The following is a 12,521-nucleotide window of genomic DNA, read 5'->3' on the forward strand; positions in this document are numbered from 1 at the left end:
TACACAAAACTTTTATTAACAGGCAGAATATTGGTAAAATTGCATTTATTTCTCTTAAGACAGTTCAGATTGTTCACATTTGTTCAGGTTATTCACATTTTTTGTAAAAGGATAGCTTATTAATGTAAACATTTTCATGTAATTTTCCTGTTTTTCCACTAAAACAAAGATAAAATCTGCAGTTTTCATTATTTATAGGTTATTATGATAATATTTTACTGATTTGACTCAATTGAGATCTAATTGGTCTGCATGTGGAAACTGAATTAAAATGATTTTTACACCCTTAATTGTTAATATCTTCAGTGTAATTCTTCCTACGGGCCAGATTGGACCCTTTGGCGGGCCGGATTTGGCCCCCGGGCCGCATGTTTGACACCTGTGTTCTTCAGTGTTGGGAGAAAAGGAGAAGAAATCTAAATTAGCACAGGGAATTGCAGAGAAACTCAGAACAGGATATTATCATGAGCCAAAATAATGATGGTGTGACAATAAAGCAGTTCTGCAGAATTTTATGGGCATTTTTGAAATGCTTAAATTCAAGCCCAATCTCCATATCCATCACTAGAGGTTATGTTTTTACAAACCTTTGTCTGTTTGCTTGTAGCTTGTCTGTCATCAGTGTACTGTTCACAGTTTTGGATGGATCTTTGTGATTTTTTTCTGCTTGAGTTCCACATAATGGTGACTACAGATCCATTTTAGCCATTCTAGGTCAAAGGTTAGGCTCATGCCAATTCGCTAGCATCAATCTCTTGGTCACAACTCTAAATTTACCAAATTCATGTGCAGTGTCAAAATCTAGAGCCACAAAATGGTGAGAGTTACAGATGACTTCCTATTAATCACTCTATCTCTCTAAACAAGGTATCTTTGGGCCATTTTCTTCCAGAGGGCAGAATAATCCTCAGTGACTTTGCTGGAGGAAGTAATGTGTTGAAAATATACGTGCCATGTTAGAGGTTTGTACTCTCTTAGTCTTTCTAGTGTCTGGTCTTTTAGTTGCATTTTGGGTTCAACTATCTCCTGAGAGGAAATCCGTATAAGCTAAATGGCCTAAATGTATTGTATTGATGAGTCCCAACAATAAGGTCTACTGAAATCCAGAGCTTTAATGGTCAAATGTGTTTTGCATTAGATATTGACAGTGTGCATTTAAAGTAATGTTCACTTACGTTGTCCCTGCAGGAAAATCTTGCCTCTGCATTTAACCGATCCTAGCTCATACACAAGGAACAGTGGGCTGCCCCTGGAAATGCCCTTGAAAAAGCTCCAGATCTTTGCCTGTACCTTGGCTTAAAGCACTGACAGAAGAACAGGGGATAACATGCAAAATGTGTAAATTAGAATAGAATCAGGTGATCACATTTGGACTGATGTATGAGTTTTGAGTTTTAGGAGTTTTGACCTTTGAAAAGCCATTAGGACCTGACAAAAAACATGCTCAGATTAGTATATATTTTTAATTTATTTAATTGTATTAATATTTATTTCATTAACATACAATTCTCCTTAAAGCTAAGGTGTTTTGCAGTGCTGGGAGATTGTCACTATGAATTTCCACATTGTACACAAGAATTTGATCCCTTGTCTTGTAATTATTGCACCTTAATGATGAAGAGTCTTCAGATATCTTTAGGTTTGCTTCTACTTTGATAAACACTTAAAATTAGCTATGTAATTTATTGCTCTTTAGATTTCTCATGTTCCTGCTTACACCTGTCTTTAACTTGACCTTTGCGTTTTTGCACCTGTGCTGTAGTTAGTATTGAGTGGTCTCTTGGGTAATGTAGGAGTTCTCAGGCAGTGTGTATCAGAGTGAGAGGAAAATCCCATTTTTAGCTTAAAACAGGCATCCGAACATATTGTATCTGACAAGTGAGAGAATCCAGAGGATTTGTGCTGGTTAGGCATGTGATGATGAACTTTTATCCAGAGTGACTGTGAGTTGTTGTTGTGTGTTGGCTTTTGGATTTGGTAGCACACCCTGTCCCTGGGTCCCTAAGAAACCTTTCAGCTTCAGCAGTGTTGAATATCTCTCAGCTCATTAGACTTGGCTCTGGGCAGAAGTGTGAATTTCAGCTCCAGCAGCACATATGATGGAAAAGATTATTGTTTGGCTAATGGCTTCATGGCAAAAGACAGAGGCCTGTAATTTCACTCTCTGCAGTGAATCACAAAATGAGTCACAGCTGAGAACTACAGGAGCTCCTCGTTGGTGGTCACTCATTAGGTCTCAGTCTGTGCAGATGTTCTATTATTTGGTAATAGAGCCCTCACTTCTGCTCAATGACTTTTCCACGGCCTGCACAATGAACGCTACAACCCAACAGGAGAGATACTAATGTCTGGGCTGTGCCAAAGGGGCCCACATTAAAGCCATTTACTCAAGTATATAAAGAAATGAATTGAGAGAGACAGGCTTCACATTTCAGCTCTTTTGTTAACCCATCATTTTGAAGGTGCAGTAATATATACTTTAAGTGTTTGCTACAGGTCAACTTACTGTGTTTTATGTGTCACATGTGCATGGTAGTCCCCCCCTCAGATAATCATTATGCAATTCTCACATCCAGTCACCTCTTCTAAAGGCTTTAACATTTTTAATCATCCTGATATTAAAGTGTTTTCATATAATGTCTTGCAGTATACATCACTTTTACACTAGTATCTGAGTTTTGTAGTTCTTTTTTAATTGTACATTATGGTTAGTTATCTCCTGGCGTAGAGTTAAAAAATAATTTGAAGATGGACCATCAGAACACTTACTGGGGATCCAAAGAAAAGGAGCCATACTGAAATGACTTGAGTCTAATTGACTTGGTATTTGTAGAATGAAATACGGTGTAAGTCTATGGGAGCCAGGTTTTTTTTTTTTTTAAAGCTGCCCCAGTGGTCATCAGTGGTATTACAACTTTAACATACTTACTCATTGGCTTCAGCTGAGATCCTTGGCTCTTAAAATGCAATTTCCTGTCACCAAGATTACTAAGTCATTGAGAGTATTTTCTTGCATTTAAGAAAAATTAATGTAAATGTTAGAGTGTTTCTGCTGGTATGGTTTTGAAGCTCCATGGCAAAATCTTTGCTATCACAGAATACATTTGATACAAAAAAATCATCACTGGCACATTAGACTTATTAAACATATGTATAATATATAATAAGCCTCAGGGCAGTACTGGGGGCAGTGCCCCCATAAACAAACATCCTGCCCCCTCAAATGAATGTTTGCGAAGTTTCAGGAGGTAGGGAAAGGTAAATGAACTTCACAACAGCGGGAGACATAGAGGAATTAGGAACATACGTTAAGTTTCACTTTCACTTTCCACACACCCCCCCTTATTGAATAAGTAGGATGGAAACCAGCTGACCTGCGTGTGCATCCCACAACAAACAGACTGCTTGTGATGGAGTACAATTCAAAGTTCAGAGTGATTCAAGTGATTCAGGTGCGTAATCATGGAAACACTAACGGATTTATGATACTTAGGCTATCGCTTGAATTTTACAGATTTGATGAAAAGTTGGTGACGAACGCCATACGCTGCTTTAATTAACAAACAAAATGTAGATAATCTTTTTCATCGCCACCATATACTTGACCGACAAGGAAAACCAAAGATATCTTTGATTTAATATTGAACATTTTGTATGAAATGACTTGTGTCACAGAGGAGTTTTTTTTAGAAAATGTGTAGATCAGATAGGCTTTCCAGTATGCATATGGTAGTGACAGGCCCTATAAGCAAAGATCTTTGCTAAAGATGCTTACGAAAGTCATTTGCTATTTCAGTGTCACATGAGTTTCTCCACCATGGGGCCTTTAGGAGTTGACCAGTATAGTCCATCCCATTCATTCCAATGGGAGAAGTGACCGTGATCACAGATTAGGACTGTTTATTTCACCCCACTTCCTGCCACCCAAGTAACTAGTGGACCCATTTTCAGACGGCATATATCTTCTGAACAACCTGTTATCAAAATGGCATTTCAAAGACACAGATCAGAAGAAAATAAACTTTGTGCCCAACCCGTCACTTTTTTAGCTACACAATCTTGCAAAATCTGACAACAGATCCTAAAGGTTTAAAAATAAGCAGCAAGATACAGAGAATTATCATTAAAAAAATGGTAGGCATCATTAAAATGATATTAATGTAACTTTGTTTTATTTAGAGCTAATTAATGTACTTCCACTCATCCATGTTAAATTCTCTAGCCTTCTGACTATGCCTACTTACAATGCACCACCTTGTGTACAGTATGTTTGTCTTTGCTATAAGCTACCTTGCATTTGTGGATCATTACTGTGTCATTATGGGTCATTGTTCCATAGGTGAAACTGACAATTAGAGCACAGTAGTCTTTTCAGAAGGGGGGCAGCTTCATAGATACCCATTTTTACAGTAAACATACAAAAGCAAATGGCACTCTGCTAAACATTTCATGATGAATTTAAGCTAATTGTTGTCTGCAGCCAATGCTTATTTTTCTGGTTTCAAGAAGCATCCATGGTTTCAAAATATGAACATTAAAAAGTCATTGAAAATTAGGACTATACAATTAATTGATTTTAAATCAAAATCGGATTATTTAATTAGGACAATGTTTAAAAAAGGGTAATTGTCAAATCAAATTTCATCTCTCTCATGTCTCCAGGCCGAACGCCTCCGGGCTACCATAGGCTCCTCCTCCTAACTGTGAGAACGGTCTCCACAGTCTTTGGTCTCCACGCACCAGTACAAAAATGGCTTTCGCTAAGGAGAGTGAGAAGTTTGTGGCTAAAAACAGTAAGAGCAAATCGGTTGTATAGAATTGGTACGGCTTCGAAGTTTCCGATGAAAACCAAACCATTCCTTGCTGCAAAATCAGCCTGAAGGCAATATCAGTCAAAGACAGCAGTGCAACCAACTTATTTAAGCACCTCAAACTTCATCACACAGTGGGACCAGTGCATTGCACATGAAAACAACATGCTTGCTAAAAAAATTAGTATTTTATTTTTGGCCAAAATCGTGTAGCCCTACCGGAATTATGTAACCTCTTTAATGCTGCGTTTCCACCAAGTGGTACCAGCTCGACTCAGCTCAGCTCAACTCGGTATTCCTGGAGACCATCTCCATTACAGGATACTACTGACTTTACAGTACCTGGATGTCATAGCGATGCAGTGTGTTATTTCCGTGTCGTCTGCTCAGAGAGTTGCTGAAAACTCGCTTGTTGTGTGTTGTCTCGTCTGAATTTTTATGTCAGCCACCAAAGACTGAATCTCCTCGACCGACCATGGTGTAGTTTTGGGCTGTTATCATGTGGATTAATGTACCGCTCTATTTACTGTAAACTTCCACATCTGTTTTTTGTAAAACAGCGGGTCACAGAGAAAACTGTCTGACCAATTAGTGGTCTGCAGTGTTATACGTCACGGTTTAGTATCGCTTGGAAGCTCGGCGGAGGTGATACCAAAAAACTAGTACCGTGTACCAGATTCCAGGTCCTTTTTCGTAATGGAAATGCAAAAAGGCCGAGCTGAGTCGAGTCAAGTCGAGCCGGTACCAAGCAGTGGAAACGCGGCATTAGACCCTCAGTAATATGTAGCATCAGTGGCAAATAAGCAGTGTGAAGTTGCTGAGGTTCTGTGTTCCTGCTTCACCTTTGAAGCACAGCAGTTTTAAGATGTGTTCACAGAGAAAGGAAATGACCATTCTTTGTCTTGTGTTTTATATTAAAACAACCTGCCAACCTGCATCACTGACCAATACTAGACTAACTGGCATTTACTGAGACCAGTCCTTTATTCCCATGCAACATCCACTGAAATACTCAAGCAGAAAAAGCCCCCTTCACCCTCCAAATACTTTGCTTTACCCATAAACCCATTAACCAACAAACAGCAGGATCAGTACAGGCTTTGGCTTTTACTGCTGTGCCTTTCTGCTTTCTACTGCTCAGCGCTTCTCTGTCTGTCTGTCTGTCTTTCTGTCTGGAGTGGTCCACGGCACTCAGACCACTTATCCTTCAATGAAAAGCATGTTTTTAAAAGATGGGAGCGTACTCAATAGTGTGCCTTTCTGAAAGAGAAAGATGGAGAGAGGTGGAAGTGGGTGCAGGAATCTTGTGAAAACCAGCTCCATCCTGTGGTGGTGAATCAGAGCTGCACTGATTCAGGTCCAAACATTGATTACATTCACCCTTCTGTGGGACTTCCACTGGTGCAGGTGGTCAGCACATAGTCCTTATAAGACAGTGACATGCAGAGGTTGAGAGTTCAAGCCTCATCTACAGCAGCCAACTTTTAAAGCATCTATAGAAACTCAAGAACATTGAAATCCTTGAGTCAGAATATCAGACTCAGCTTTAATGTCAATCAATAGACACGATAGAATGAAATATACTTACCCAGGTCTTGGTGTTTGCAGCATGAAAATAAGATAAAAGTTAAAAAGAATTAAATCCACTGAAATAAAATGAATATGTGAATACTACAAATTTTTCCAGTCAAAAAAGGGAATTTATATACATCTAACGTACATAAAAAGTACAATCAACACTGTATCTATCTTTATCTCTATAACATCAGTCTGAAACATCTGAAAAAATAAAATCACTCTGATATTTATAATAAGCAGTATGCTTTTCCACCTTTTGGCTTCTTACTGCTCTGACTCAGGGCATTTGTGCATTGATTTGCTTGATTTTTTGCACATGCTGTCCAGTTATTGTAATTATTCAGCAAAGCAGAACAAAGCTTTTTTTTCATGTGGAAATTTTCTATCCACAATCGTGTGTGAATAAAGACAACTGTATACAAACAAATATGTGCATTGTCCGACAAACCCATTTCCCTCCGCATGTGTGTGTTTTCAGCTGGCAGGGGAGGAGGGAGCTAGTGAGCATGGCTGAACCAGGCAGCAGGAACAGCAGCCTGCAGAGGAAAAAGCCACCATGGCTCAAACTGGATATCCCGACTATCCAGCTGACACCGGACGACGCGCCCACAATCACACTGGTAAACACCCAGGAGAACTGAAAGTAGTGGTGTTATCCCACTAAAATGGATATAGATAAAGAAACACAAAGGGTGTCTGTAACAGAATCTGTGAATGTTAATTAATTAATGATGAGCTCACTGGACAAGAATTACAGATGATTTTAGACTTTCAATTTAATTAACCAATAAAGACCCAAACCTCCACCATCGACCAAAAGTATCTACTGATCTAAACTGTTTAATACCTGTTGATCCACTAATCCTATCAATACATGTAAATAATTGATGCAAAATATAGTTTGTCATCTTTTCATGGTCATCAGATATGACCCATTTAGACGTTTAAAGGCTTTGTAGTGAACATGGAAACACCGTTGTCATCTTTTACAACACTGATTCACCAGTAAAACCCATGGGGTTCGTTAAATGACAGTAGATGGAGACACTTGTTTTTATGTTCAGTTAATGATAGATTTGCCAAAAAAGTCACTTTTTCTTCAGTTTTCTCTATTTTGATATGATAACCTTTAACTTTACTCTGAGTTTTTATGAACATCTAAATTAAATAGAGGAAATTAAATAGAGGAAAATACATGATTAACAGTGAAAAATGCAAAATATAGAGGATAATAAAATAAATGGTGATAAATTGCTTTAGAAGGGTTAAATAGAGAAAAAAAAATATTTGGGAACTGCCACAAAAGTAGCTCTGGGTCTTTACGGGTTAAAAGCCATGTTAAAAAGATTTTTAATGGATTAAAGCTGATCTTACTAATAGGAAAACTGCTTGACATTTGACCACACTGCTATTTCTAACTTCAGTGACATTCACATCTGTGATATGTTTTTGCAATCAGCCTTGAAAGTTTCAACTAAAGCATAACATCAGTCCAGGATTTTCAGTTGATTATGACATAATAACCTTATCACAACTATTTCACCCAACTACAATTACTTTACCAAATATCAACTGAATGAAACTAACAGAAAAGTCACATTTGATCACTGTCAACACATCATTTTCCACCATTTGAGATTTAAATGATTTAATGACACCCACTTCATCTTCAAGTATTTCAGTAATAGGCTTGGAGTGTGATTTGCTGGTAGTGTGATTTATTATTATTTTTTATAGAAGTCAAAAAGGAAACTGGAAATATTTTTTTTTAAATTATGTATTTCAGTGTTCAGTGCCAATAAATGGTTTTTCTTTTTCATGCAAACTGTTGGTGTACAAATAATCTGTTGTTAACCTCAAATAATTTGCAAATAGTTATTCTGCAAAACATTTTTTGCTCAAATAGCTTTTTCTGTCTGAGCTCTGAACTAGTGACCAGATCATTTACTGTGAGCTTCACTTTGCTTAATAGATCAACCAAATCCTCGCTAATTCAACAACAAACCTCTATCTGCTGGAGGTCAACCGATAGAGGATTTTTAAAAGCTGAAAAGAATATAATGATGACAGTTTGGTGAAAGAAAAAGCCAGCAGACAATTGAAAAAATGCAGACACTCTCATGAAGTCCTTGACTTTATTAAAAACTGTATGAATGCTGAAATAAACTTCTTAGTCAAATAGCTGAATAAACAATGGACACTAAAGTCATTGAAATAAATCAGTAAAACAGTTTATGCTATGATTATGTCCATCAAACATGAACTATTCATAAATAGATAAAAGTTATTGATTCAGTATGTTTTTTTGTTGTTTGATTCATACAGCCTGTAAAACGCCTGCGCAGTGTCAGCATGCCAGGGGAAAACCCTCAGACGGTAATCGCTGCCTTGGAAACTTCCAACAACTACCTCAGGCCTCCTCTGGAGAGGCTGCCCTCCATCACACACTCCATCAAGAGGTAAGCCACACATATTTACACACAGGAACATGTCTATCCTGTCTTTTCTGCTGATTTTTTCCAGCTGCTAAGTTTTCCCTTCAGAAATTCTTTAACAAATCTAATTTAACCGATTCCACTTTTCAGTTTAACACAATAACGTCTTTGTTTTCTTCTCTTCTCTGTCTTCTCTTTTCTTGCTTTATTTACCATCTGCTTCCCTGCTGTCCTTCTCCTTCTACTCCTTATTCTGCACTGGGTGAGTAGTGAGAAAAAGGTGCGCTTTGAGCGAGTCAACACAGTTCCTCCGAAGGGCCAGAGGGGCCCCCAGAGGGTTTCAACTGTCCGAAGGCGCTCCTGCGTCCCCAAAATACTGACACGAAGGCGTTCTTCCATACCCAAACAGATCATCAGGTACAGCAGAGGTAGACGAAAAGGCTGGGTAATGAAACCTGTACCCATTATGGTACCAGTTCTAATATAACTAGTATCAACCAGGCCCAAAGATAAACAACCTCAATATGGAACCACTTGAATGTGATGTTCTGCAAAAGGAGACATTTCATAGCGGTGTTTGGATTACACTGTTCACCTTTGCCATAATTTTTCAGTGATTTGTTGTTGTACTCAATTTTACTAATTTTTTTTATATTTGGGCAAATGTTTTATCATCATAGTATTTTGAGTGTTCTGTCGCTATCAGTAAATAACTCAAACAAAACCCACCCCGTAAGCCCCTGTGCTGTTTTTGTCTTTCTCTCCTCCAGCTGTAGTGCTTTGAAGACTGTCTGACACATAAGCTCTAACCTTCTGCTTCCCTGTCCCAAACACACACTCTGTGTATCAGTGTCAGTCCAGGTGGCTCACAGGACCATGTGCTTTATGGCAGACAAAATAATACAATTACTCATACAGACTATCTACACAGCATGTGGGCCACATCAAAGTGGCCCCTCCCACAGCGTTAAATCAAATGTAAATGTTTGAACACGGAGCCAAGACTAAAATCTAGAGACACTCTCTTCAAAGGCCATCTTTATTCATACCAAGGTTTACTAGAGGCAGAAACAGAATGAATGTGTTTGATGTTTATAAGTGAATTAGTGGGACGGAGAGGAAGTTGGTTCATGTGTACATGAGCTGTTGGAAGTTAGCTGAAATACCTCCACTAGTGAAACAAAGTATGTGTGTTTTTGAGGCAAACCACAGCTTTTTAGTTTCAGCAAGTTTTACAAGTACTGAGGTAGTTTTTCTTTTTATTTCAGCAACTTTAAGTTTGTTTTTTATTTTATTTCTGAATATTTTAGGAAATAGCCTACATAGCATCAAATATGATTTACAAATCTACTGTTAAAGGAGTCATGTTAAACAAAGCTGGGGTTCCTAAACTTCTTCAGGTTAATGAATAAGACATTTGCTGTCTGGCCAGAACCCAAATTTGGCATCCATCTGTTTTCTGAATCACTTATTCCTTATGAGGGTCTTGAGGGTCCTGGCTACCTATGAGCAAAGGTGGGGTACACCCTGTATGTGTCACCATCATCAAAGGAGTGACTTATAGAGATAAACATCCATTCACTCTCACATTCATTGACCAGTTAACCTACTAAGGGTCTTGACTTTGGACAGTGGGAGGAAGCTGGAGTACTCAGAGTGCAATGAAGGGGAGAGTCCACACAGAAGAGTGCTGGAATTGAATCCAGGGCCTTCTAGCTGTGAGGCGTTAGTGCTAACCACTGCAAGGCCATGCTGCCAAACATGAATTACACTCCTCCAAAACAGCACCGAGTAAATACATGTTGTCCCTGCCTAGTGCACATTAGAAATACTGACAATTTTAGCTAGCAATACATTTTCACCAGCTAAATAACCAATAAACTTTTCAAATGCTAACAATGACAAGTAATAATACACAATGTTAGCCAGCAACACCTATTTAGCAACTAAAAGACAACAGAAAAAGTTCAAATGCTAGTACTGACAAGTTAGAATAACAACTTAACTAGTAACAGTGAGTCACCAGCTCAATAATCAAGAAACAATTAAACTGCTAACACTGAGAGGTAATAACAAGTACCTAATGTTAGCGAGTAACATACAAATTATGATTTATATGCTAACATACAAAAACAGACATTGACTTAGTTTTCTGCCAGGATATAGGTATCTTGAAAGTCTGTTCTTTGGTCAGCCAGTAAAGCTTTCCCATCTTTGCCCAACACTAATAATGCTTTGTTTGGAACTGTCAGGGCCGAGTATGTGCCCGTAGAAAACACACCTCCACTGCATTTTTAATATTCTGTATAATATTTAATATTCCCCAATTTCATCTGGGACAGTGCCTTCACAAATCAGTTCTAAGTGTCAGTTTTAAATTAAGTAAAGGCAGGTATAAAGCCAATATGTTACCGTTATCATGAACCAATGGCATTGCTCAAACCAAAGTATACCATGTGATTATAAACAGTCAGACCTAAATTAATTTATCAAATTTTTTTTAGCACAGGAAGTTCTTTTTTCATATTAGCTCTACTATTAGTCGGTGTTTTCATAACCTGCAATGACCCTGGTGAATTAGTGCCGATGTTTCTAGATGTGGAGGACATATTTAAACCTCCCACAGCTCTTTATGAGTCATTTTCAAGCAGCCATTAATTCTGACAGATCAGGCCACATATTAAAACAGATAATTTATTTTGGTCACACTGTTGCAATAATGATAGGTGTTTAAGCTTCAGTTCTAACATGCAGTTGGTTTCCTTTAACTGCTGACATGAATAGCTTAGCTGTGTGCAAACCTCAAGCTTTGCGTCACTCTGACACGTGTATGTGTGTGTATGTTTCATGTTCGGGCAAGTCCTCAGCGCCCTCCTTCCTTCAACCTAATATGTATGATCTTCCATCTCTCTTCTCTCCCCCCTTGTAATCTTCTATTTCCTGTGGAGTGCTGGTATGTTAGAAGTGGTGTTTGCACACATTCATGCAAAACAGAGCTGAAGAGAGAGAGAGGGAGAGAGTGGGGGCTGCTCTGAGAGACATCGTCTTAGCTCCCAAGGGGGGAATATTCAGTTTGACAAGGACCAGAGCTGCTGTCTTCATTGCCCAGTAGGTCACATCCTTTTCAGGAGGAGGGATACCAGGAGGCCCACCAGCCGCTGACGCTTTCGCAGACTCTCACATGTTCGCAGTCATATGGAAACTTGACTTGTTTACTGGTGACATAAGGTCAGAAGTTTTAACATCCTCCCGTTCATTATCCAACAAATAAAGGAGCCCAGCTGGAGGATGACTGGAAGTCCTCTCTAGACATCAGGAGAAACAGAGCTCAGATTCTCATGCAGTTGAGGAAATCAGCGCCGGCTTTCCTCTAACCTTTGATGAACCAGAAGCTCGCTGGCAGACGTCGCGGCAGGACAGGGAGTCTGGACACGTTGTCATGATCCGCTCTTTTGCATAACAGTGAGTGTTGCCGGCTACTGTTGGCCTGGATATGAGGAAAATCCCCTTATGGAACATGTTATGCGTGATCTACAGAGGATCTGTTGGCATTCAGCGGATGACGGTTTAAGACGGGTCAGTGGGTGTGCGGGGGAAGTAGAAAGTCAGTGATGTCAGTGATGGAGGCGACACAGCTGCACAGTTTTACCAGCCCCCTTAAGGTATGACCCAGACCCTCAACCTCTCCTGGAGCACT

At 39.0% G+C, this 12,521-nt stretch overlaps 1 protein-coding gene across 4 annotated transcripts in view; it reads left to right on the plus strand.

Moving 5' to 3' along the window:
- rhbdf1b (rhomboid 5 homolog 1b (Drosophila)) overlaps positions 1-12,521 on the plus strand; it is a 62,724-nt gene that overhangs the window by 27,958 nt on the left and 22,245 nt on the right. For 3 of the 4 annotated variants that reach the window (XM_030121825.1, XM_030121828.1, XM_030121826.1), the window contains exons 2-4: positions 6,868-7,009; positions 8,715-8,848; positions 9,095-9,241. In XM_030121825.1, coding sequence (XP_029977685.1) covers positions 6,896-7,009; positions 8,715-8,848; positions 9,095-9,241 — 395 coding nt within the window. In that variant the 5' untranslated portion in view covers positions 6,868-6,895. The remainder of the gene's footprint in view (positions 1-6,867; positions 7,010-8,714; positions 8,849-9,094; positions 9,242-12,521) is intronic. The other variant, XM_030121827.1, reaches the window with a different exon arrangement.

This window comes from Sphaeramia orbicularis, chromosome 19 (assembly GCF_902148855.1).
Source record: "Sphaeramia orbicularis chromosome 19, fSphaOr1.1, whole genome shotgun sequence".
NCBI lineage: Eukaryota > Metazoa > Chordata > Actinopteri > Kurtiformes > Apogonidae > Sphaeramia > Sphaeramia orbicularis.